The sequence below is a fragment of the Tursiops truncatus genome, chromosome 8 (genome assembly GCF_011762595.2).
Source record: "Tursiops truncatus isolate mTurTru1 chromosome 8, mTurTru1.mat.Y, whole genome shotgun sequence".
Taxonomy (NCBI): domain Eukaryota; kingdom Metazoa; phylum Chordata; class Mammalia; order Artiodactyla; family Delphinidae; genus Tursiops; species Tursiops truncatus.
In genome coordinates, this window is record NC_047041.1 from 86197143 (window position 1) to 86223574 (window position 26432).

At 40.5% G+C, this 26432-nt stretch overlaps 3 protein-coding genes across 8 annotated transcripts in view; 2 read left to right on the forward strand and 1 right to left on the reverse strand.

The window, feature by feature from the left end:
• Positions 1 to 1477: 1477 nt before the first annotated feature.
• Positions 1478 to 4623, forward strand: RAG1 (recombination activating 1). The gene has a single exon (XM_004329819.4). The coding sequence runs from the start codon at positions 1478 to 1480 to the stop codon at positions 4607 to 4609; it is 3132 nt and encodes a 1043-aa protein (XP_004329867.3). The 3' UTR covers positions 4610 to 4623.
• An 11405-nt stretch (positions 4624 to 16028) lies between these two features.
• Positions 16029 to 17612, reverse strand: RAG2 (recombination activating 2). Its single transcript, XM_019948364.3, has one exon. The coding sequence runs from the start codon at positions 17610 to 17612 to the stop codon at positions 16029 to 16031; it is 1584 nt and encodes a 527-aa protein (XP_019803923.1).
• Positions 17613 to 17966: 354 nt separating this feature from the next.
• Positions 17967 to 26432, forward strand: part of IFTAP (intraflagellar transport associated protein) — a 97775-nt gene continuing 89309 nt past the window's right edge. For 3 of the 6 annotated variants that reach the window (XM_073808787.1, XM_073808791.1, XM_019948371.3), the window contains exon 1: positions 18070 to 18209. The gene's annotated coding sequence lies outside the window, so the exon portion shown is untranslated. Of the gene's footprint in view, positions 18210 to 21681; positions 21757 to 26432 lie in introns of all 6 variants that reach the window. The other 3 variants (XM_073808789.1, XM_073808790.1, XM_073808788.1) reach the window with 3 other exon arrangements.

Here is a 26432-nt window from a genome sequence, read left to right on the forward strand (position 1 = left end):
AAACATAAACCTCTGAAGCATAACGCATGCAAGATGCAACAAAATTCAGTGGTTTAAAGGGGCGATCTGACAGGAAGCTTTGTTAGCAGCTGTCAGGACAACCCTTGTGGCTTCCTCTCCCACCCCTACCTCCAAATCCCACCTCTGGGCAAAGTGTGTTCATCTGAGGATTAGTCTCCACGATCACATGACTAGAAAAATTATCATCAGTTTGGTTAGTTAGTTAATCGAGGGGGAAACCTTGTTTGATAAAATTGGCAGGTCAAGAGCATTAACCCAGGCAAATATGAGAAATATAGATGATAGTCTGAAAATACAGTTGCTGTTTTCTCAGTTATGTGTACTGAAGAATTTTGAGAATATTGGGCTAATTGGGTCTAGAGACACTCAAATGGCATTTTGAGACTTTTTTCTGCTGCTCCATGATGTCTACACCACAAGCCAGATTGCTAGGGTTTCCTGGAATGTATAATTGCTAATGTTTTTCAAAGAAGAAAAATATTACTCCCACCTCTTCTTATTACAAACTATAGAGCTAATGACCAGTGCCCCGTAATGACTTTCAGGATGGCCTGTGTAATTTTATCTGAAAATACTTGAAATTTTCATCTTAAAATTCTTCAGAATCTTTGTACATGCACACTGTGGTTTGTTGCAGGTTTAGAGAGTTCTGTGGGTTTTATTCCTGATGGAGAAACAAGCTTATAATTTACAGCAGCGTTCGCTAATTAAAATTGTAAGCATAATTACTATCCATGATACTTATTATTAGCATGCATTCATAAAGCTCAAAATTCACTTCATCCTTTCACGTCCTGAGTAATTAGTTTCTTTGGATTTGTAGCTTTATCATCCCTTTATGTTCCATTTGGAAGAAATCAACAACCAACCTCCCGGGAGACAGCTTTAAAAAGCTGGAAATATATTGTCCAGCTAATGCAATGAGACTGATACAATGCAGAAAATATGACTTTTCTTTGGTTTAGTAGACAGCTTTTCCTTGCATTTATTCAGCAAATAACTATTGAGCACATAATGTGTGCTAGGAAACTTGGGGAGACAGAGATAAATCACTCAAGGATTCTGTCCTCAAAGACCTTAAGATTTCACCGGAAGGGAAATAATATTGTACATATATAATAGTGTACATCAACTATACCTCAACAAAAAATAATAAGTTAAAAAAATAAGTTTGTACATATATATGTGAAATAAACCATGGTGTTGCATGTAATTAGATACATGGTATAAATGACCATCAGCCCTGTCAGAACAGGGAATGACTCTCTCTCCGCTATATGATCAGCACCTAACATAGTATATTAAAATAGGAGGTTTAATAATTATCTTTTTGGATGATTTAATAAGTGAATAATTGAATGTACTCATTTTTATTCCTTCCAATGCACATCAGTGAGATATTGAAATTTTTTCCTAATCTGACTTGTTTTTATTGTTTCCAGGTACCTCAGTCAGCATGGCTGTCTCTTTGCCACCCACCCTGGGACTCAGTTCCGCCCCAGACGAACTCCAGCACCCACATATTAAATTTTCAGATTGGAAATTTAAGCTATTCAGGGTGAGATCCTTTGAAAAGGCACCTGAAAATGCTCAAGGGGAAAAGCAAGATTCCTCCGAAGGGAAACCCTCTCTAGAGCAATCTCCAGCAGTCCTGGACACGCCTGGTGGTCAGAAATCAGCTCTGACTCAACTGGCATTGAAGCCCCACCCAAAGTTTCTGAAGAAATCCCACGATGACAGGAAAGCAAGAGACAAAGCCATGCACCAAGCCAACCTGCGACATCTCTGCCGCATCTGCGGGAATCCTTTCAAAGCCGATGGGCACAATAGGAGATACCCAGTCCATGGGCCTGTGGATGGTAAAACCCAAGTCCTTTTACGAAAGAAGGAAAAGAGGGCCACGTCCTGGCCAGACCTCATTGCCAAGGTTTTCCGGATCGATGTGAAGGCCGATGTGGACTCGATTCATCCCACTGAGTTCTGCCATAACTGCTGGATCTTCATGCACAGGAGGTTTAGCAGTGCCCCGTGTGAGGCTTACTCCCCAAGGAATGCAACCATGGAGTGGTCCTCCCACACAACACCCTGTGACATCTGCCACATTGCCCGTCAGGGACTCAAGAGGAAGGGTCATCAGCCAAGCGCGCAGCTCAGCAAAAAACTCAGAACTGTGATTGCCCAAGCTCGAGAAGTCCGTCGGCGCAAGAGGAGAGCCCAGGCCGGGATCAGCAGCAAGGAACTGAAGAAGAAAATTGCCAACTGCAGTAAGATACATCTCAGTACCCAGCTCCTGGCACTGGACTTCCCGGCGCACTTTGTGAAATCTGTCTCCTGCCAGGTTTGTGAACACATTCTGGCGGACCCTGTAGAGACCAGCTGTAAGCATGTATTTTGCAGGATCTGCATTCTCAGATGCTTCAAAGTCATGGGAAATTATTGTCCTTCTTGCCGGTACCCCTGCTTCCCTACTGACCTGGAGAGTCCAGTGAAGTCTTTTCTGAGCATCTTGAATTCCCTGATGGTGAAATGTCCAGCCAAAGAGTGTAATGAGGAGGTCAGCTTGGAAAAATATAATCACCATGTCTCAAGCCACAAGGAATCGAAAGAGACTTTCGTGCATATTAATAAAGGGGGCCGGCCCCGCCAGCATCTCCTGTCCCTGACCCGGAGGGCTCAGAAACACCGTCTGAGGGAGCTCAAGCTGCAAGTCAAGGCTTTCGCTGACAAAGAAGAAGGTGGAGATGTGAAGGCGGTGTGCCTGACCTTGTTCCTGCTGGCTCTGAGGGCAAGGAATGAGCACAGACAAGCCGACGAGCTGGAGGCCATCATGCAGGGACGGGGCTCCGGCCTGCAGCCGGCTGTTTGCTTGGCCATCCGTGTCAACACCTTCCTCAGCTGCAGCCAGTACCACAAGATGTACAGGACTGTGAAGGCCATCACAGGCAGGCAGATCTTCCAGCCTTTGCACGCCCTTCGGAGTGCTGAGAAGGTCCTTCTGCCAGGCCACCACCCCTTCGAGTGGCAGCCACCTCTGAAGAACGTGTCTTCCAGCACTGACGTGGGCATTATTGATGGACTGTCTGGACTGTCCTCCTCTGTGGATGACTACCCGGTGGACACCATCGCCAAGCGCTTCCGCTATGATTCAGCTTTGGTGTCTGCTCTGATGGACATGGAAGAAGACATCCTGGCGGGCATGAGAGACCAAGACCTTGAGGACTACCTGAATGGCCCCTTCACCGTAGTGGTGAAGGAGTCTTGTGATGGGATGGGAGACGTGGGTGAGAAGCATGGCAGTGGGCCAGCAGTTCCGGAGAAGGCAGTTCGGTTTTCCTTCACGATCATGAAAATCACCATCGCTCACGGGTCACAGAATGTGAAGGTGTTTGAGGAAGCCAAGCCTAACTCTGAACTGTGTTGCAAGCCCTTGTGCCTCATGCTGGCAGATGAGTCTGACCACGAGACCCTGACGGCCATCCTGAGCCCTCTCATTGCCGAGAGGGAGGCCATGAAGAGCAGCAGATTAATGCTTGAGATGGGAGGCATCCTCCGGACTTTCAAGTTCATCTTTAGGGGCACCGGGTATGATGAGAAACTTGTCCGGGAAGTGGAAGGACTCGAGGCTTCCGGCTCAGTCTACATTTGTACCCTTTGTGATGCCACCCGCCTGGAAGCCTCTCAAAATCTTGTCTTCCACTCCATCACCAGAAGCCACGTTGATAATCTGGAACGCTATGAGGTCTGGCGTTCCAACCCATACCATGAGACGGTGGAGGAACTGCGGGACCGGGTGAAGGGGGTCTCGGCCAAACCCTTCATTGAGACGGTCCCTTCCATAGATGCACTCCACTGCGACATCGGCAACGCAGCTGAGTTCTACAAGATTTTCCAGCTGGAGATAGGGGAGGTGTATAAGAACCCCAGTGCCTCCAAAGAGGAGAGGAAAAGATGGCAGGCTGCCTTGGACAAGCACCTCCGGAAGAAGATGAATCTGAAACCAATCATGAGGATGAATGGCAACTTTGCCAGGAAGCTCATGACCAAAGAGACGGTTGAAGCAGTTTGTGAATTAATTCCCTCCGAGGAGAGGCACGAAGCTCTGAGGGAACTAATGGACCTTTATTTGAAGATGAAACCCGTCTGGCGATCATCATGCCCTGCTAAGGAGTGCCCAGAATCCCTCTGCCAGTATAGCTTCAATTCACAGCGTTTTGCTGAGCTCCTCTCCACCAAGTTCAAGTATAGATACGAGGGCAAAATCACCAATTATTTTCACAAAACCCTGGCTCACGTCCCTGAAATTATTGAGAGGGATGGCTCCATTGGGGCCTGGGCAAGTGAGGGAAACGAGTCTGGCAACAAACTGTTTAGGCGCTTCCGGAAAATGAATGCCAGGCAGTCCAAGTGCTACGAAATGGAAGATGTCTTGAAACATCACTGGTTGTATACCTCCAAATACCTGCAGAAGTTTATGAATGCTCATAATGCATTGAAAACTTCAGGGTTTACCATAAACTCCCAGGGAAGCTTAGGGGACTCACTAGACCTAGAGGACTCTCCGGAATCTCAAAATTCAATGGAATTTTAAGCAGGGCAGCCCCTTATGAGTTGATTTTGCAAATAAATTTTCCTCTGGGTGGCATGGTGACCACCTCCTGGTACCCTTCACTCCTGTGTATGGGGCTTCACCACCCAAGCGGTGGTAGGTTGGAGAGGCCACAGATGCTGAACCCATGTCAGGAATGGATAACTGGTGAGCTGATTGCTTGAGCCATTTAGGGAGTTCAGAAAAGCAACAGGAGGAATCAGTTATTTGAAAGCTCAATAGCTGAGAACAGGAGTCACTGCGGGGGACCAGAGATGAACAAAGATACGTGTATGTGTGACCGTGTGACGTGAAAATCAAAGTCAAGGTTGTCAAAGGACAGCCAGTGAAGGCAGGAAAGGAATTTGACTTGTGGTTTCCATCTACCACCACCTCCCCGGTTATTCTAGTTTATATTGAGATGTGTTTTCTATATTGAGATGTGTGTTTTCTATATCATTTTTGCAGAATTATTTATTTTATATATTTCACATATTTTGGCTTATTCTACAAGATTCGGGAAAGCTTTTCAGATCTCTCTAATAATCATATCTTACATTTGTATGGCACAATGACCTTGACAATGCTCCTGGTGCCTTTTGTCATTTGGTACACTTATGCAGAAATACCCTACATCCAGAATATTTTTGGAAAATCAGTCCTTTTCTGGATTTAAATGATGTCTCTGTTGTAACTCTTGGAGTTTAGGAGATCATCTGGTACCATGGATTTTTCAATTATAAAGGGAGAATAAAACTGTTAGCTGCAGTTGGTTACTAAATCTTGTGATAATACATGTTTACTTAGCTATCAGTAGCCAGGTATGATTTTTATTTTTTACTTTTAATTAATTTAGATTCTCCAAATGCTTTTCCATACAATCTCAAAGCCACAGAGGCTATTAAAATCGGTTTTGTTTACTGTATGAAAACAGTCTTGCTGAAAATTTCTGCCAGGTTTTCTTCATTTGAAACCTGGGTTAATTTTACTAAATCCACTTTTCATGGAGTTTTTCCCTTTACAATGTGTTATTTTTTTCTATTACGATCAGCTTACTTTCAGTGTATTAAGATTTTTGTAGCAGGATATCTTTGTACTTTTCTCACCTGCTAAGTTTACATGGAGCCTGCTCGTGGTACAGTGGAAGAGTTAATATTTGTAGAGGGTTTTTTTTTTTTTTTTGCCACTTTTAGAATATTTCCACATTCATTTTGCCTCATTTTTCCTCACTACAACTCTGTGGGGTAGGCATGGTTATGATTTTCATTTGGTGGAGAGTTAAATGATTTGCCCAAAGTTACAGGGATAGTACATACCTGATCTGGAATTTGAACACAGTCCTTTTGTCTCCAAATTCCACGTTGTTTCTACCACGAAAATTAACCACTTTTTTTAAAATTTTTTCCTTTTTTTAATAAGGAAGTAATATAATTTATTTAGAATCTACAACTAATCACTATAGTTTGTAATCTTGGGATTACATTTCTTGGGGGCAGGGATGGGTGGGTTTTAAGTCCTTGGTGTGCTTTGGGCCTTTTGCTGGAAGAAAGAATTGCCAAAATTCCCAAGAGCCTCCCAAACCTCTGGTGGCTCCAGTTTTGGGAAACTATTGTCTGTAGCCTTAGAAATTTGGGAATTGCCAATTGTTGGCAGTTTAGAGCAGGCATGGGATTTTATATGCTAGTGAGTCATAATGATATGTTAGTGTTAATTAGTTTTTTTCTTCCTTTGATTTTATTGGTCTTAATTGCCACTCTTCATACAGAGTATATCAAAGAGCTTTGTAATTTGGTTGTCAAACGTGCATCAGTGATATTATCCTAAATGGTATGCATTTGGTCCTTTTACAGGGATTGAACCTGGTATTTTTCCATTTAAAAAATACAGCGTTTTTTTCTTGCTTTATATATAGAATACATAAATTACAAAGACATTTGTAATTTAGTTTTCAAAAAGATATACATATTTTAATTTTATTTTTTCTTGAAAATGTTTAAGTTTTGCATTTTGTAAACAAATGGGCTTTGAAGCCATGACTTTCCTTCATCCCATTTAATCCTTACAGCATGTCTCTGCACGAATAAACAGATAAATTCATGTAATCATCTTACTCCCTGAAGCATGCTGGTGCTGGTTTGTAGATTTTTTTCCCACTTCTACTCTGTTACTCGATTGGTGGCAATGTAAATACTTTCCAATATTAAATTCAACTTTTCTAGCATTTAGGAACTATTCTGAATGCATGTGAGTAACAGCATGATTTATAGCACAACCCTCCCAATAATCCCTTAATCAGATCACATTTTGACAAACCCCAGGAACATCTGGCTGCAGGAATTTCAATATGTAGAAATGCTGCCTATGGTTGTTTTTGCCCTCACGGTTGAGATTGTAATATACTAGACCCTGGTTTTATATTCAAGTTTTATTTTTGACAATGCCCACTGTAAATGCAGCCACACACTCTAGGGAAATTCACCACAATGAGTGGAGTTTTTGTTTTGTTTTGTTTTGTTTTTAAGTATAGACTGAGACGAGACGTGCAATGCATTTTTCTCCCATGAAACCTGATTCTACAAGTTCTCCTGCCAACCCACTGAGGTGCCCTGCAGGGACCAGTGATAATGGCTGATGAAAATTGATGAATGGTCAGTATGAGGCCAAAAAGTGCTTTGGGATTAATAAATATGTACCAAGAAGCAAGAGCAGGAGGAAAAGATGCCTTTTCCTTCCAGGTGAACTGAAATTTAGTTTTGCTTCCATTTGTTTTCACAAAATATAGATGAAGATAAAGATTTTTTTGGTTGAGCTTGTGGGTCTCGCATTAGTTCAAACAGAATTCAGATTACACACAGCTAGGAGGTAGAGTTTGTAAGCACCAGTGGTGGTCGGGAGAATGAATCATCATTTAGATGCAAGTGATTTTTTTTTTTTTTGCGGTACGCGGGCCTCTCACTGTTGTGGCCTCTCCCATTGCGGAGCACAGGCTCCGGACGCGCAGGCCCAGCGGCCATGGCTCACGGGCCCAACCGCTCCGCGGCATGTGGGATCTTCCCGGACCGGGGCACGAACCCGCGTCCCCTGCATCGGCAGGCGGACTCTCAACCACTGCGCTACCAGGGAAGCCCTGCAAGTGATTTTTGCTTGCAGATATGTATGTGTCTTCAGTTATTGTATGGGAGGCGGTACTATTCTTTCAATGTTAAGAGGTTTTTTAATAAAAGTAGTTATTTTGTCCCTATTTTATTTTTTTCATTTAACCATAGTAATCTACATAAATATATACCTCATTCGTTTTTGGTGAGATTTTTCTTTTTGTGGAATTGCACTTCACTTTATTTTCATACAAATAATTGTAAAGTTTGTTTACTGGCTTCTAAGACTCTTCTTCTTCTTTTTTTTGTGTTTGCTTTAGGAAAAATTCAGGTACCAGGATGCAATTGTTTTATTTGGTGATTTGATGCAAAGGACCTGTATTTTCATGTCAAATGATTTCAATTAAAATATGTGTTTCAATACTTATTTTTATATTTTAATATTTTCATTCCTTATTAATGTTATGGTTATTGTTAACAACTTTATGTTTAAGTATTTGAAATAAAAGTTTAAAATTTGAAAATAGTGAGTATTGTGATTTGTATTCAAATAATAATATTGAGTGCAACATTTAAAAAAATGAAATAACTTTTTTTTGAGGGAAATACAAAATAAATTTGATGATCTTATAGTAAAAAGCAACAGAATGGTGACAATGGGTATAATTTATACTACTATAGGAGAGACGATTTGGTTCCAGATACTTAAGGTAAATGTAGGATGTGAAAATGAGTTGTATTTAAACTCCTTTGAGAGTCTGATAAAAATATGACCCTGTTCCCCAGAAAATTCACACATTCATATACCAACATTTTGGTCAGAGTAGTTGACTTGTCCAGGGCCACACAGACAATGGTAGAAGTGAGCTAGAGCCCAGGTTCTTTTGACCAGTTCTTTTCCTAGTGATAACAACAAAAGCAGCAGTAACAACAACAGTAATGATAGCTACCACTGACCAAACAGTGTGGTGGACACTTTGCATATGGTTTTCTCATTGGATCCTTTTGGAGTCAGTACCACTATTTTCTTCATGTTATACACATGGTCCCTGAAGCTTATCTCAGCCAGAAAATGGCAGAACCACGTCTTGGCAATCTTCCCCCTAGTTCTGTCCATCTTACCTTCATACTAGTCTGTCATCTCCACATCATCCGTGAAATTTCAAGTAACTTAGTGCCACTTTCTGGAGACTTCCAAGCTCCCTCCTACTCAGAACACAGATTTAGCCTGGCTGCTTCCATGCAACCATACCAGTTTTTTTAATATCGAAATATGTTTGTACTTGTAGGTAGGTAGCCTGTTCCCCAAAGGCCCTGTTCCTGCAGCCCCTCCCCGTCCCCCAGGATCTCAGATCCAGCATCTAACAAGTTAACTTTTGGCACAGCAGGGAGCCTTAAGGACCTGCTCCTGCACCCTCTTTTTTCACTCATTTTTTTTAAAAACTCCTATTATCCTTGCCTTGTACTATTTTTTCCCAGCTTTATTGAGGTATTATTGACAAATAAAATTGTATTTATTTAAAGTGATGATTTGATATAAATATACATTGTAAAATACTTTTCGCAATCAAGTTAATTAGCTCATCCAGTGCCTCACACAGTTACCTCTTGTGCGTGCGGTGAGAACACTTAAGATCTACGCTTTTAACAAATTTTAAGTGTACAAGGCAGTACAGTGTCATTAATATAGTCACCAAGCTGCACATTAGATCCTCAGAACTTACTCATAACTGAAAGTTTGTACCCTTTGACCAAGTATTTGAACATTACCCCCTGCATTTGAGAATGAAGCATCTTCTCACACTTTAAGGTCCAGCTAATTTCTATATCATTCCCAATACCCTTTGTAACTACTTCAGCCTATTTTTAAAACAAATATTTATAGGATGTCTTCTATGAGCAGGCAACGTGTGTTTGGCACACACCAGAGATATAGCGGTGAACACGGATGGTTTCCGCTCACAAAGAACTGTGTGGAGGTAGACATTGAATCAACTATAAGCCTAACAAATGCATGACTCCACAGTCTAGTATGTGTTATGAAGGAAAAGTACTAGGTACAATCAAAGTACAGTAAGACAATGGAATTTAAACTGGGGAATCAGAGAAGTGTCTCGGAAGAAGGAACCTTTAATGGAGACTGGTAGGATGAGTGGGGTGAGGGCAGGTGAGAGGTGATAGACCTGGGTCAACTTAGCCTATGGGAAGACTGACGTGGGAGAGTGATTGGAGGTGTTTAGGAACTGAAGGAAGGTCTGTGTGGCAGAAGCAGACAGAGAGGAAGAGGGTGCTGCATGAGTCTAGAGAATCAGGCAGATGCCTCAAAATGTAGGACTCTGTGGTTTGGTAAAGACTTTGGATCCTACCCCAAGTGCAAATGGAAACCATTGCGGAGTTTGAGGCAGGTAACTGTTGCAATCCATGTCACGCCAGGAGAGGGACACCAGTGAAATGTTTTTGGAAGGTATTAAATGTGAAAGGATTTCCAAGATTGAGAAGGTTATGCATATAAATTTAAATGATGGGGTAGCTATTTCAAACATTTTTGACATCAGTCACACACTGCCTGCTAATTCATATGTCTCACTCCCTTAGTTAGGTGACTGTGTCCAACTCTAGGCTGGAGAAGATGCAGGGAGATTCTGCAGTATCCTCAACTTGACAGCCTCACCTGTTCATAAAGTTAGCATTTCTTCCCCTGACATTTTCCCTTCTTTTTCACGGAAATTTCTTTTCCTTCCTGGCTTTCAGAATGAGGTATTAGTTCTCTTAGGAATAAGTGGGCTATATTAGATGTTTCCTGACAGAATTAGTTTTGGGAAATGGTAAATTCCAAGACAAAAAGCAATATTCTATGCTGGAATGGAATTTGGTGGCATATAAATAATTTGGAATTCTTGGCACTGTGGATTAGAATGACCGCCTGTTCTATCTAAATATACCATGATATCCATTCTAATCTTGTGTGAACTCTTTTCACTAGAAAAGAGAATAATTTTAACCCAAGACCTCACCTCGTCTCTTTCTGTGAATTTCACCATACTTTTTGTTCCCAAGTTCTATGAGATGTGATAGTTTGATTGATCAAGATATTTAGAACACAGATTTATTTCCATATCTCATCCTTCATTTATTAAAGACTGGAAAGATAGAAGGACAACTGCAGAAGTGAGTACATTTCAGTTCATATACAGTGAGCTTAATTCAAGAAACATTTTCAGAGCAACTATAATGTAACAGAAACCATGCTTGGTACCAAGGATACAAAGTTGCTTTCTAGGAGCCCATTGCCAAATAGAGAAGGCAGGCATATAAATGTCATGTAAGTGGATAAATGCTATGAGGGCAAGCAGTGGGGAAAGCGGGATGGCTTGGCCACAAACGTGAGTGCTTTGCTCTGCTTGGGCTGAAGTCTTCACTGAGAACCTCCAGATTGAATCAAATCTTGAAGGATGGTAATCATTCACCAGGGGAAAGGGTTTTCCTGACGGAAGAAGTTCAGCTTTGATGAGGAATCATGTACAAAATGGGTAAGGGGAGAGGAGGGATGAGCCTAGAGAATCATCCCATTTAATACTGAGGCATTTGGATCTTTTTTCCTCATGGGAGATGGGGAATCACAGGAAAGTTTTCACCTATGTAATGTCATTTTGGGATGATTTCTGTGGTCTCAGAACAGTCAGATGATTGGAGGGGCCATGGTGGAGGCAGGGAGACCAAGTCAGAAAGTTGTTTAAACAGTCTAAACACAAGATAATACAGACAGGGGCAATGAGTCTGCAGAGCATGGGGCTTTGTTTCTACTTTAACAGGACTCTGTTAGTACCCTTCATTATAACTTCCAGGTACTTGTGACTATTTCATCTGGTTGTTTAAATATATGCTATAGCAGGTATTGGCTTCGTGCTTACCACATCCATTTCCCTTTTCTGGGCACACAGTTAAACTATGTTTCCCATTTCCCAGCCCCTTTGCATCTAGGTGGGGACATACAACTAGTTTTTGTTTTTTTTTTTTTTTGTTTTTTTAATCAGTGGAATGTCAGAGGAAATAATCTATCACTTGCAGGCTGAAACATTTGCACGAGGGTGTGCCTTCTCTGTGTTCTTTCTTTTCCTTGTATCTGAAGTCTTCAGGATCCAAGATAAAGATGAAGATGGCAAAGTTGCCAAACAGAAAAAGCCTGATTCCCTGGGACACATCTTGGAGGAATGCCACTCAGATGGATAGCTTAATAAGGGAAACCTGCATTGCAACCTGCTTGAGTGAGAAATAAACTTTGTGACAATTTACTGGTGTTTGGGATTTTTTTTGCTAGCACAGCCAGTGTCAATTATCCTGACATACTTATTTTCTTATTCTCATCTATGGGGTCATTCAGAGGTTTGTTGGTTCCATTTATTCTTACATCTCTTGCTTATTCAGTTAGTATAATTTATTCACTCTATTTTACTCTAAATATCTATATCAGTGTTAAGCTAGGCAATGAATAGTTCTCTTTGACTGCCCATACTGGAATACAGATGCAACTCACTGAAGAATTTGATTCAGTTCATTTCAATGACAATTTAAGTGCCTATAATATGCCAGGCATTATGCTAAGTGCTAGGTATACAGAAATTACAAAGTATCCTATACCTTGGGTTGAACTGTGGAGTTGGGAGAACAGTAGAAACCCCAGATAAGCTTGGGGAAGTCAGGAGCAGAGCGAAGGTGCACCTCACTTTCCTGACAGAGTAGAAGAAGCAAGTGACTTTCAGAGGCGAAATGGTGATGAAGTGGTTTAGCCAGAGAAACTTGGGAAGAGGTTCTGTGACCCAGTAAAGGTGCAAGAGCAGGAAGATGTGCCCAGGGGTGGTACAGAAAACAGACAAGTCCCAGATGGTCTCACAGAGAGAACTGTGGCCACGCTGGGAAAGGAAGGGGCAGAAAGATCTCCTCATCATGTGAGCCCAGAAGAGACCTGAAAGCGGCAGAGAGAGAGAGAGAGAGAGAGAGAGAGAGAGAGAGAGAGAGAGAGAGAGAAAGGGAGAGAAGGAGAGAGGGAGGGAGAGAGAGAGTGAGAGCATTCTAGACCTTATAATACCTTGTGGTTAAGGCTGAGGTGCAACCCAGGAGTCATCTTCCAAGCTAACCTCAGGCCAGGTGGGAGTGTGGATGTTGAGAAGCAGCTAGTGAGGCGGGACAATGACCCTAAGTACCAGATACTTCACCCTCACTGGTTCCTACTCTTGACACCTCAGCATTATATTTCTTCTGGAACTTGGAGAAAAAGTTGGGTGAACACAGAGAGCTCTAAATTTATTAAAGCTAAATTTCCAACGCACAGTAAAAGGGATGCATAATGTAATGTGAGTTGATTTATAGAAAAATAGTTTTATTTCTTGTAACTCTGAGTCTATAAGCAGAGATTTGCAAGCATTACAGCTATTAAGGAGGCGATGGCGCTCGGAGGAGGCTTCCTGGAGGAGAAGCAGGTGTCTGAACTGGGATGTAAAGAGTGGATAGGAATGGGCCAGATGGACTAGGGTATTGGCAGGTGTTATAAAGTACAGGAGGGAAAGTGTGCCCTGCAGAAGGAATGGGTTGCCCCAAGGCCCTGAGTACGCGTGAAACAACTAGGGCTGCTCACCAGAAATGTTATCAGTTCAGCATTTTTGGAGACTGAGCACAAAGTGTGAAGAGAGTAGTAAAACAGAGAGGTAAGCAGTAGGGGACAGGTCAACATGATAGGAATGAAATTGTATGTGATTTTATTGTACTGATGAAAAGCTGGGGGCCCCTGCCCTGCTCACCTCTCCCTGCGTATGCCACTCCTTGCTCCCCTTGTTTACTGTGTGCTCCCCAGACTGATGTTCTTTCAGTTCCTCAAACGTGACAAGCTTCATCTCACCCTTTAGACAAACTACTCCTTTTCCACTATGCTTTCCCTCCTCCTAACACATTGAACTCATTTGTACTTGTAGATGAGTAGAGTCCCTTAAAATAGTCACGCTGGAAAGCCATATACTTATTTATTGATATTATTCTTGTGTAAAGCGTTTTGGGACTTACCTTTAGCACTCATTTGTGAGGCATATCAGAAAACCCATTTTGTTATCTCAGACTTCATTTTTGGGCCTAAAGTGCCAATAATACTGAGAGTTACGTCCTACTAGCCTTTGGACATTTGTCTGTTTCCAGAAACCAAATCCATCTCTAACTATTGAGTATCTTCAAAGGAATGAAACATAGGCTCTGACGGTGATTGAAAAGTGAGGCCTAGAAATGTTTTCGGCAAAAGCATTATACCATTGGGATAAGTGAATACTCTTCTAATGTGGTTCATTTGAAAGTTTGCATGTGCTTAGTAGAAAAGAAACCTTATTATCATAAAATCACATCTGGTGGACTCATTGGTGAGATGACTTAAAAGACCTATTTTTACAAAAATTTATGGTAAGTAAAACCAAAGTACTTGCTCTTGACACCCACCCCCCAAAAAAAACAGCTATGCTAATGAGATCTGAGCTTGACTGTAGAACCCAGTGAGTTTATAATTGAATCACTCAGATTACCATATGTTGATCTCACTGATTACAAAAAAAATATGGGTAATTGTTTTTTAGCCACTTGGTCACTGAAGACAAGTCAAAATAAAAGAACGTATATAGTACTTGAGGGAATAACCCTTTTGAACCCTGTGGAGGGTGTCTCAGTTCCAACTTGTGCTACTTCCTACTAATAGATAAAAAATAAAACAGAGAACTCCTGAGAAAATTAAACAGTATCATTTTGCCTGCAACTGGGTAACTACAAATGTTAATAATTGAAATAAATCAATATAAACAGAAGACATTTTCATATTTTATTAGTTTTATATAGGTGATGGAAACAACAAAAATCAAAACAGTGGTACAGCAAATTATTCAAAAGGTATATTCATCAAGCAATTATTCAAAAGCTATATTCATCAAGCAACATTACTGAAACAAAGTGAACATGATTTAATTTTTTCAAACTAATTTCAGTATCTGAAACATGGAACTATTAGCAGAAGAACTTTTGTTCCAGGATTTCATCTCCTGTATGGTTCATATTTCCCCTAAATTTGGCAATAAGAACTTATACACTGTGGACTCTTAGTGAAAACTGATGAATAAGAGGTTATGGTTTAAGCTCTTAGGCTAAAGTGAAATACTTTTCCAGAAAAATATTCCAGGAGGGAAGACATTTGTATCTAAGGTCATCTAATTATCAATCGATGATGCGAAGCCTCAAAATTAACAGTCCTTTTAATTTCAATTCTAGCAAGTATCTAATTGAAACTTAGCAAGCTCACTGATTTTATAATTTTCATTGGCAGCAAACTCCACATATTAACTAGACTCATAAACACACACACATTTCTTTTTTCTCTTTAAAAATCATCTACCTATTAACTTTATCAAATTCTCTAAACTTTTATTATTTGGGTGAGTAATCAATATTACTTGGGGAAATAACCTCTCCATGAGATTTATCTGGTGGTTCTTTCTTAGTGCCCTGTTTCGGAGAGCTAAGAAGCAGTGGACTGCAGTTTTCATTAAATCTCTCAAAGAATTGGTTCAAGTGCCTAGCTCTGGTTCATCATCTGTGGACCATATGATGGGGGGGGGGGGTCCTTTGAAGAAAGTGCATGTGGATAGTTTGATAAAATGTAACAAACGATGTAGATTCTTTTTCTCTTCCTTCATGTCAATGGAGATTATTTATTTCTTCCTATCTATCTATCTATCTACCTACCTACCTACCTAGTTCCTCATAGCGTTTTCTGTACATGGGCATAGTCAAGTGGCCATCTTAGAGGTGTACAAAGAACATTTGTGTGGGATACAGGTGATTCAGTCTTAATTTTTGGTCAACTACCAAATTGCTATAGTTCACAAAATAATTTATTTAATTTCTTTGAGTGTTAGTTTCTTTACTAGTTAAATTTGTTTTAACTGCTCTATGGATTATTTGTTATCAAAAGTCCTATAAGGGATATAAGCATAGCTTGATTATTATTACTGCTTCTGTGTTTAAGATCCCTTGAATAAAAAATTCAGATCATAAATTCTCATTAAGATAACTGAGTAAAATATTTTCAAAATATAGGTTATAGGTCCTGTATAGGTCTAAATACAATGACTGTAGTTAGAATTGTATTATAAGCACTTTTCCCTGGCATTTCATTCATATAACTAAAAGAAAACATTAGACATTTTCAATAAACAAAACTAGGAATATAAATTTTATCATTGTTATGATTCTTTAAAATAGGTTTAAAAATTTGATGCACTTGAATCTGAAAGGCTCTTGTTGAACTAATCAAACAACCTTCTAAGAAAGGATTTCTTGGCAGGAGTAATAATTTTCCCAGAACCCTTTTTGTGGAGGGATTTCAGTGGAGGCTTTTTTAAGGGTAGAACTCTTTTGGGGGTTTGCAGTGCTCTTGCTATCTCCACATGCTCGTTGCAATAATATTTGTTGCTTCCTTCTGACAGATGGATGAGTGTGCTTTCTGCCAGATCCATACACTGGGCATGGACCCAATGCCCATCTCCATGAGAGCAGTAAATCATGGCAGGTTTGTTGAGCTCAGTTGAATAAAATGGTACCCAAGTGTTGATATCCACATCACAGGTAGGGCAGCATGTAATCCAATAGCCCGTTTCAGACTCATCTTCCTCATCATCTTCATTATAGGTGTCAAATTCATCATCACCATCAAAACTATTTGCTTCTGCACTGAAACAAAATTCTTCTGAGTCTTCAAAGGGAGTGGAGTCCCCTGGGTCTTCTGTTGATGTCTGACTATTTGTGAATGTTTTCTGATCTTCATTCACATCGTCTTCAGCACATTTCAATGTATAGAAATAGAATGCTTCTGAAACAACCTGTTTATTGTCTCCTGGTATGCCGAGGAAAATAGTTCCATTTCCCATGTTGCTTCCAAACCATATCTTGCTGTGCTTAATATCTGGGGTCCAATCTGGGGTTTCCATCTCACGAATTTCCATCTTGTTGTCCTCAAAAGAGATGATGTTGCAGACCATTCTTTTTTGATTTTCAAGCTGATAGCCACCAACGATAACAAATTCATCATTGCTTATTTGAGTCAGGATTGCACTGGAGACAGAGATTCCTCCTGGCATGACTGTGCAATTCACAGCTGGGCTACCCAGAGGGAGATCAACCCTTATTCTGTATAGGTTGGCAGGGCGGATGTTATTGGCAAGTGAATGGCCTCCTAAAATATAAATGGTATCATTTCTGGCAATGGAGACGTGAAAAGATAGCCCATCCTGAAGTTCTGGAAGAATGTATGATGTAGAGCACCCAAATTCAAAATCCACCAAGAAAACATGGGGCAGGCAGTCAGCTACACTGTTCCATTTTTCTGTGGTTCTTTGGGCGGAAGGTATGTATGACCGTCCTCCAAAGAGAACACCCACACTTTTTCCGCGACTATACACCACATCAATGGAATGACCATACCTGCCTTCAGGAACATCTCCTACCAAGTCTTTCTCTGTGCAGCGAAAAGTAACTTTTTTGTTGTTCTTGCAAACAACAGACATGATATAGATCTTATCTGAAAGCTCATTGTTTGGTGTTTTCCCTCCATGGATGATGTACTGATGCTTTTCAGACTCTAAGTTGCCTTTGAATGTGCAAGTGGCTGGGTAACGAAGAGGAGGAAGGTAACAGGAGTCCTTAGAGAAAACTGCAGGCTTCAGTTTGAGATGGTTATGCTTTATATCAAAATGGAAAACTCCAGTGGGGCAGGACCTTTTGGGCCAGCCTTTTTGGCCAAAGAAGAAAACTTGCCCATCAAAATTCATTAATGAGAAGCCTGGTTGAATTAAGGCTATGTTATTACCGACTGTTACCATTTGTAGTGACATATTTTCTGATGGTGGATAGATCTTTTACCTGAAAGAATTACAAAATTTTTTTGCCTTACTACATCCCTTCATATAAAATCACTGTGTTTAGATCCCCTCACACGTAAGATGCATTTTAAGAAAAGAGCTGTCCCACAAGCTCGTAGTGGCCTGAATTCGCAAAATAGCAAAAATTCACGCAGCTAGGTAAGCAAAGAGAAACAGAACCTTCCAGCTTAATACCATTCAAGAAGCTGGGACCCGTTTTAGACATGGACTAGCGTCCCTTAGACTTCTGGGAATTGTAGTCCTTTTCCCTTAAAGATTCGCCGCTTGCCAGCAGAAAGAACTACATTTCCCAGAAATCCGTTCTCTATGGGATGCGTGGCTACGATAGTTTGTCTCTGTGGCTCCGCGAGAGGAGTCTGTCTGAATAGAGACGCCAAAAATGCGAAGTGACTAGATGGGAGCCAAGACGTAAAACTAGGGAAGAAGAGGTGAGAATGGCTGACGCAGACCCAACATCTAGCTTACGGGAAAGCTGCGGCACCGGGAGCGGCGTCAGGCTACCCCCGCCCGGGTGTTGTTGGAGCGTCTCCTGGGGACTCTTATTAACAGGTGACCCAGTAGGAAGCAGGGCTGCTTGTGGCTAGAGCGGGGTTGCCTGGAAACCGCAGCCCGAAGAGACTCCCGGCCCAGGTGTCCTCACGGACTTCTTTGGAGCTCGAGTCAAAATTGCACCCCCGGGCTTCCCTGGTGGCGCAGTGGTTGAGAGTCCGCCTGCCGATTCAGGGCACGCGAGTTCGTGCCCCGGTCCGGGAGGATTCCACATGCCGCGGAGCGGCTAGGCCCGTGAGCCACGGCCGCTGAGCTAGCGCGTCCGGAGCCTGTGCTCCGCAACGGGAGAGGCCGCAACAGTGAGAGGCCCGCGTACCGCCAAAAAAAAAAAAAAAAAATTGCACCCCCGGGCCTCCTTAGCTTAATGGGGCGGGGGTGTGACGGGGGCACAGAGAATAAAAAGCTATGACTATTTTGCGGAACCGAAAGATTAGTCTCTGAATACCTGGGGTGCAGGGGAGAATTTACCTGATAATGGTTTTTTTACCACTCCTGTATTTAGTCATGGAAACACAGTAATGAGACTTTAGCGGGTACCACGCCAAAGGCCATTTGTTTTCTCAGCTGCTCTTCCGGTTTTTAGAGTTCTTTTAGGGATGCAGAGAAGTTTCCTAAACACCTCTCCTTCTCCCTTCCTCCCCTAGCCCCCACTCCTCCCTCTTTTTGGATAAGAAAATAGAGTTAGTGGCTGTTATTTCAGATCTCTCTTTCCAGCCCCAGAACCTTGGAAGTAATTAGTAATTCTGTTGTAAGCAGGCATTAAGCAAAGAGGTGCCAGAATTATTCAGAATGTAATATTTGTATGATTTTTTAAAACAGGTATTTACTAGATGGAGTAAGCTTGATAAATTTAAATTTTTCTTTTTTTTGCGGTATGCGGGCCTCTCACTGTTGTGGCCTCTCCCGTTGCGGAGCACAGGCTCCGGACGCGCAGGCTCAGCGGCCATGGCTCACGGGCCCAGCCGCTCCGCGGCATGTGGGATCTTCCCGGACCGGGGCACGAACCCGTGTCCCCTGCATCGGCAGGCGGACTCTCAACCACTGCGACACCAGGGAAGCCCGATAAATTTTAATTTTTAGAAAAGTTATTACTTACCTTGGAGAGATGTCAGGAGCCTTAATGGGAAATGCACGCCCTGTTTGCAGAGTGAGGTCCTAGGCACTAAAGATTAAAGGAAACAAAATAGCACAGATTCCTTGACTTTTAAGAGTAAATTGTTAATATGCTTCAAAAACAGTATAAAACAGTGTCTAAGAGTATGGGCTCTGAAGGCTGGCTGGATTCAAATCCTGGCTCTGTCACTTACTGTGTGACCTTGGGCAAGTAATTTAACCTCTTTGTGTCTCAGTTTCCTCATCTGTAAAATGAAATAATAATTTTACCTACCTTACAGGTTGATGTAAGTTGTGGTTAGTAAGTTAATACATGCAAAGCACTTAGGACAGGGCTTTATACACTGTAGGTCATAGCTGTGACGATTATGCTTGAACTTATAAAAAGTAAGGTTGTTAATGCACAGTTACCTGCCAGTCATGGCAGATGATGGATGTTTATAATGTTGGAGATGATTAGAAGGGCTTTAGGATCTGGGAATCTGGTTAGTGGGTGTAGACTGATAATTTTTTAGACTAGTGAGAATTAGATAAACATATACAACAGAAGAGTTGGTGGTAGGTTCAGTTTAAATAACAGGAAATATTTCATTCTTGTTACCCTTTCTCTAACCCCTCATTAAATATGCAGACTCTGAAGTTGGAATGTCTGAGTCCAAATTTGGGCTCTAAAAGTTATTTGCTGTGTAACTATTTGGGGCAAGTTTTTTGTCTCTTTTTTAATCTGCAAAATGGGGATAATATTAGTACCTATTCATTGAGTTATTTTTGAGAATAAATGGGGTGACACATGTAAATCACATAGCACATATGTGATCATATATGCTGGCACATAATAAGTATTGAAGAAATGTTAATTGATGATGTAATTTATTTTTATTCCCCTTGCAAAGGTTCTTTGGACCGTGTGGAGTTTATGGTCAGTCTAATGAGATCTTCGTGGGGCTGTTTGCCTTGAAGATCAGGTGTAATTAATTGCTAATTATTCTCTTCTACTTATGTTTAGCTTACTTGGGAGACTCCTCAAGGTGTGATATTTTAATAATCATCTGTGGGTTATTAAACCAAGTGAGGAACTGGTGAATGAGAAGGATTATTACTAAGGTTATGAAAGCAAGCGTTTTTCTTCCTCAGACCATGGTGGTTTGTAGGTTCAGCAACTTGCCTTGCTTATGAAATAAGCTGGGCAAGTGTTTTATTTACTCGTGGCCTATCCAGGTATACATGAGAGAAGGCATCTGTGCAACTAAGAAAATGCTCTCCATGGGAACTGAAAGGAAGTGTTCTTGGCGCTCAGTTTGGTAAAGGAAAACCATACGCGATTACACTCAGCATGATGTGTGATGATTTTTAGAGAGTTGCTCACGTTTGGGCTGAGGGAGCACCAAAGCCTGCTTGTTGTAAACACCTGTGAAGACTGTTATTGGGATAGAAAGCAAGCTCTACAGAGGTAATGGGTCCCAGATCCCAAGGGGTGACCATACAATAAGAACACTTGCTTTTAAATGGAAAATTAAAAATAAAATGTTTTCATTGTAGCCCGTTGGCTTCATTTTAAAGTTCATAGGGATTTTGGCTTCTCATAAGTGAAAACACTGTTATTGTAGATTAAACAGAAATATTTTCTTGGGCAAGACATAAGGAATACTACCCCTTTTTGTAGCTTATTTTGGGTCCCCAAAGATTTCTGACCTGTTCTCCCTTTGGTGCCCTGCTATTTGGCTCACCTCATAATTTCAGGGCCCTAAAAATAGTGGTAAAGTTGATTACTGTTAAGATGAATTACCTCTTCTTGTAACACAGTTCAAGAATCTGTGTATTTAATTTTTAGATTATTCATTTTAAACTATGGGCAGATGACTTATGTATTTAAAGAATGAACAAGAACATTGAAAGTGTTTTCACATTATTTTGCCATACTTGTTTATTTTGCAATTTTGCTTCACTAACTTAAGTATGTCTTTACAGGAATAGACTATAGTATATTTTCCACGGTTTTACTATGACTCTATTCATCACATCTTGGTTTTTAAAAGGTGACACTAGAACTAAATCTACTGAAGTGGTTTTCTTTAAATAGGCCAGATAAACACAGGCAGATTTGGAAAAAAAAGACACTGTTCTGTGACCGAAAGAAGTTTCAAAGTCAACACATCAAAGATTCTTTTTAAAGGTCAGAAATATAGGACCAATAAATTTATACAAGTCTCCCAACCCCATGCTAACATTCCTCAGCAGGGAGATTTTCATTTATTCACTGTGAAGCGAGGGCATAGTTGAGAATCAAAAAAGGGCTAATGATGTAAGGTCTGGGTTTGTAGTTTCCTGTGTCTGAACTGACACTCTTTTCCTTCCAAAGGAAGCTACTGTACTCGGAAGGATTAAATCTTGCTGATCAGTGTTGCCCGTTTTCCTGATTGCTCCAAAAGAGCAGGTAACCTCGTGTAACTGCAGTCTTTTCGTGTACGAACTAACACTCTCTTGCATGGTTAATCAGGTTTGAGGCATACAGTGTTTGACTTTTTTGCTGGCAGTAAAACCAGGATTAGGTCTTCCTTCTGACACTTATGCCAGAGAAGCATTTATGCACTAAGATTAAAATTTCAACACTGATGCCACAGAAATAAAATCCTTGCAGCAGCCTGAGACCAGAAAGCCCCTCTCTCTCCAAATTCTACATCATCCCTTCCCCATCTGGACACCCAGTCCACCTGGAACTAACATACTGCTGAAGGGGGGCATCTTTCCCTTAAAGTTGACAAACGTAGGCTCCCATATTTTAGCTCTGGTAGAAATGAAGTTATTGGACCTACCTGAAGGCCAGGGGCGCAGCTCACCCCTCTCTGAATCTTTGCCGCTAAACCAGGTATTAAATGTCAGCGCTTGGGGAAGATTCACTGACTGCTCACGCTGACTGTGGCCTGCAGAAGGATGACAGTAAAGAGAGTATGTATGTGTGCCTACAGATGTTCCAGTGAACACTGATCTAACGGGAGTAACTGACTGTGACCTTTTTTTTTTTCTTTAGATGGTTAAGGGAGATATCCAACCAGGGTGTACCCTCAAGATTTAACTGTTTCCTTACTGGTGAACAATGGAAACATAATCTATTATCTGTAAAGACCAAAAAAACCACAAAAAACTCGTAAAATCCTGATATATTAAAAACATTTTAGAATGTTTAATATGTTTATTAAGTGTTTATTATTTAAACACTTAATAAACATTAATAATATAATAATGTTTATATAATTAATAAACATTAATAATAATGTTTATTATTTAAACACTAATATTTAATGTTTAAATAATTAACATTATTTTAAAAATACTGTATGATTCGAATGGGAAATTATTTTTACTAAAGCAGAGACTACTAATACGAATATCAGTTATTTTGACTGTGAATTGCTCCTCAGTGGTCTCATTTTCTTTAATGCAAGGCTCAGAAGGAGTTCTGATTATGGGAGGCCTACCACCAACTTTGTGTCAGGGAACTGCTGTGTAACATTGTATAGTGGAATGATTAAGAAAATGGGCTTTAGAGTCAAGCTGACCTGGTTTTCTCTGCCAGCTTTGCCGTTTTCCAGGTGGAGTCATCTTAATCCTTAAGCCTCTTTTTCCCCACCTCTGAAATGGGGATAGAAATATTTACGTCAAAAGATTGTTGCAAAAAGACTAGATGAGATAAAGTCTTTGAAGTGCTTAGCCAAGGGAAATATTCCACAGTGGTCTTAAAAACTATGATAGTAGCCTCCCCATTCCCACTCCAAAGTTTCATAATCAAAGGAAGAATAAACCAAAAGGTTGAGAACAGATGAAAAAGCTGACTTAATTTTTTTTAATGGACCTAAGTTTTTAGAGCAGTTTTAGGTTTGCAGTAAAATTGTGTGGAAGGTACAGAGGGTTCCCATATACCTCGTGCCCCCCACTCACTCATAGCCTCCCTCATTACCAACATCTCCCACCAGAGGTACATTTGTTACAATCGATGAACCTACATTGACACACTATTATCACCCAAAGTTACATTAACATTCACTCTTGGTGTTGTACATTCGATGGCTTTGGACAAATGTATAATGGCGTGTATCTACTATTATAGTATCATGCAGAATAATTTCACTGCCCTAAAAATTTTCTGTGCACCACCTATTTGTTGCTCCCTCCCCTCAATCCATGGTAACCACTGATCTTTTTACTGTTTCCATAGTTTTGCATACTCCAGAACGTCATATAGTTTTCAGATTGGCTTCTTTCACTTAGTAATATACATTTACGTTTCCTCCTAGTCTTTTTATGACTCGATAGCTCATTTCTTTTTAGCTCTGAATAATATTCCATTGTCTGGATATTCCACAGTTTATCTATTGTATTTTCCTACTGAAGGACATCTTGGTTGCTTTCAGGTTTTGGCAATTATGAATAAAGCTGCTGTAAACATCCATGTGCAGGTTTTTGTGTGGACATAAGTTTTCAGCTCCTTTGGGTAAATACCAAGGAGCACTACTGATAATTCATATGGTAAGAGTATGTTTAGTTGTGTTAGAAACCTCCAGACTGTCTTCCAAAGTGGCCGTATGATTTTGCATAACCACCACCAATGAATGAGAGTTCATGTTGCCGTACATCCTAGCCAGCAGTTGGTGTTGTCAGTGTTCTGGATTTTGGCCATTCTAATAGGTGTGTAGTAGTTATCTTGTTTTAATTTTCATTTTCCTCATGACATATGATGCGGAGCATCTTTTCATTTGCTTATTTGTCATCTCTATGTCTTCTTTAGTGAGGTGTCTAGTAAGGCGTTTGGTCCATTTTTAAATCAAGTTGTTTGTCTTCTTATTATTGTATTTTAAGAGTTCTATGTATATTTTGGATAACGGTTCTTTACCAGATGTGTCTTTTGCAAGTATTCTCTGCTATCATGTGGCTTTTCTTTTCATTCTCTTGTCAGTGTCTTTTGTTATTTTATTTTTTTATAGTTTTATTTATTTATTTATTCGGCTGTGTTGGGTCTTCATTGCTGTGCACGGGCTTTCTCTAGTTGCGGTGAGCGGGGGCTTCTCTGTTGCAGCGGGCTTCTTTTTGTGGTGGTTTCTCTTGTTGTGGAGCACGGGCTCTAGGTGCGCAGGCTTCAGTAGTTGCAGCACACAGCCTCAGTAGTTGCAGCACGTGGGCCCTAGAGCTCACGGGCTTCAGTAGTTGTCGCACGTGGGCTTCAGTAGTTGTGGCTCATGGGCTCTAGAGCACAGGCTCAGGAGTTGTGGTGCACGGGCTTAGTTGCTCTGTGGCATGTGGGATCTTCCCGGACCAGGGATCGAACCCGTGTCCCCTGAATTGGCAGGTGGATTCTTAACCACTGTGCCACCAGGGAAGTCCTGTTAGTGTCTTTTGGAGAGTATAAGTTTTTAATTTTCATGAAGTTCAGCTTATCAATTATTTCCTTCATGGATCGTGCCTTTACTGTTATATCTAAAACGTCATTGCCATACCCAAGGTCATCTAGGTTTTCTTCTATGTTATCTTCTAGGAGTTTTATAATTTTTGTTGTTAACACTTACGTCTGTGATCCACTCTGAGTTAATTCTTGTGAAGGGTATAAAGTCTGTGTCTAGATTCCTGTTTTTGCATGTGGATGTCTAGTTGTTCCAGAACCCTTTGTTGAAAAGACTGTCTTTGCTCCATTGTATTGCCTTTGCTCCTTGGTCAAAGATCAGTTAGCTATACTTATGTGGGTCTATTTCTGGGTTCTCTATTCTGTTCCATTGATGTATTTGTATATTCTTTCACCGATACCACACTGTCTTGATTACTGTAGCTGACCTAATTTTAAACAATTCATTAAAAACAGTTACACCAAGAAAAATATATACCATTTATTAAGCCCATTTCCCGACCATAAAACTTTTCATTTCTTTGTGCTCTATTCTAATTTTTTTCCAAATGTATACATATTTTTACTTAGTTATGATAAGAATGTATTTAAATTTTGTTTTATCTTTTTAATGTAACATTATTTCATATATACTATGAAATGTATATTTTATTTCCAAAATTTTTAATAGTTGCCTAAAATTCCATTAAGTAAATATATCTGACCATTCAGTATTGTTGGTCATTTAATCAGGTTCTATGTGGCTTAGATGATAGAATGCAGGGATCAGAGGTAGACAGATTTGGAGTTGGGTCTTAGTTCTGCCAGTTACTAGCTGAATGGCCTTTTTGACCTTCAATTTCCTTCTCTCTAAAACAGGGACGATACCTGCCTTACTGGGAGGATTAATGGATATAAACTGTTTTAAAGAGTGTACTCAGTAGATCTTGTGTAATGATGATGGTGCCATAAATATATTTGTGTAAGTGAAGGTTTTCATTTTTTGCCAAATTTTAGGATATATTTTCAGGGTTGACTTTTAAAAAACTGACAAGTAGCTCAGTTGTTTGGCTGATTCTTGGCATTTGGAATGTTGGTCCATGCCTTAAAAAAGTGTCATCATCTCTTCTGTTACTTCCATGATGACTTTTTTTTCTTTGTCTGCAAACGAGTACTGGGTTATTTCTCTAACCTGTTTATGGTGTATAATGATCCTGGCACTTGAGATTCCAGCATCAGTGACAGCTCCACAGTAAATATAAAGTAAGAAATGCAACCTAGAAACCAGGGGTAGGTTTAGGTAAGTGTTTTAGCCTTTGAATTCTACTAACACCAGAAAACAGGCAGTTTTTTGCTAAATGGGTTAGTTGTCTCCTAAAGAGACTGGAAATTACCAACATATTTGGAAATGGATTTTTAAACCCTGAGCCCTTGCCACACATTAAGAGAGCATTAGACTCGCAGTGAGCTCCTTCAGAGCCCCCCGTCTACCAGAGTCCTCAGCATAGAAACTAAATGTGAAGTCATGAACAATATTTATTGAGTATCCACTATGTATAGAGTCATGCGGAGAATTAGGAAAAAAAATCACAGACTCAGCTCTTGCCCTTAAGAAACATGCATGATAGCAGGATGAAGCAACTTTTTGATTGAGGATAAACATGTTTTACATTCTTCCTATGCTCACCCTTTCTTAAAAGTTCACCAAGAAATCACAGTTATAGGGGCAGAGCCAAATT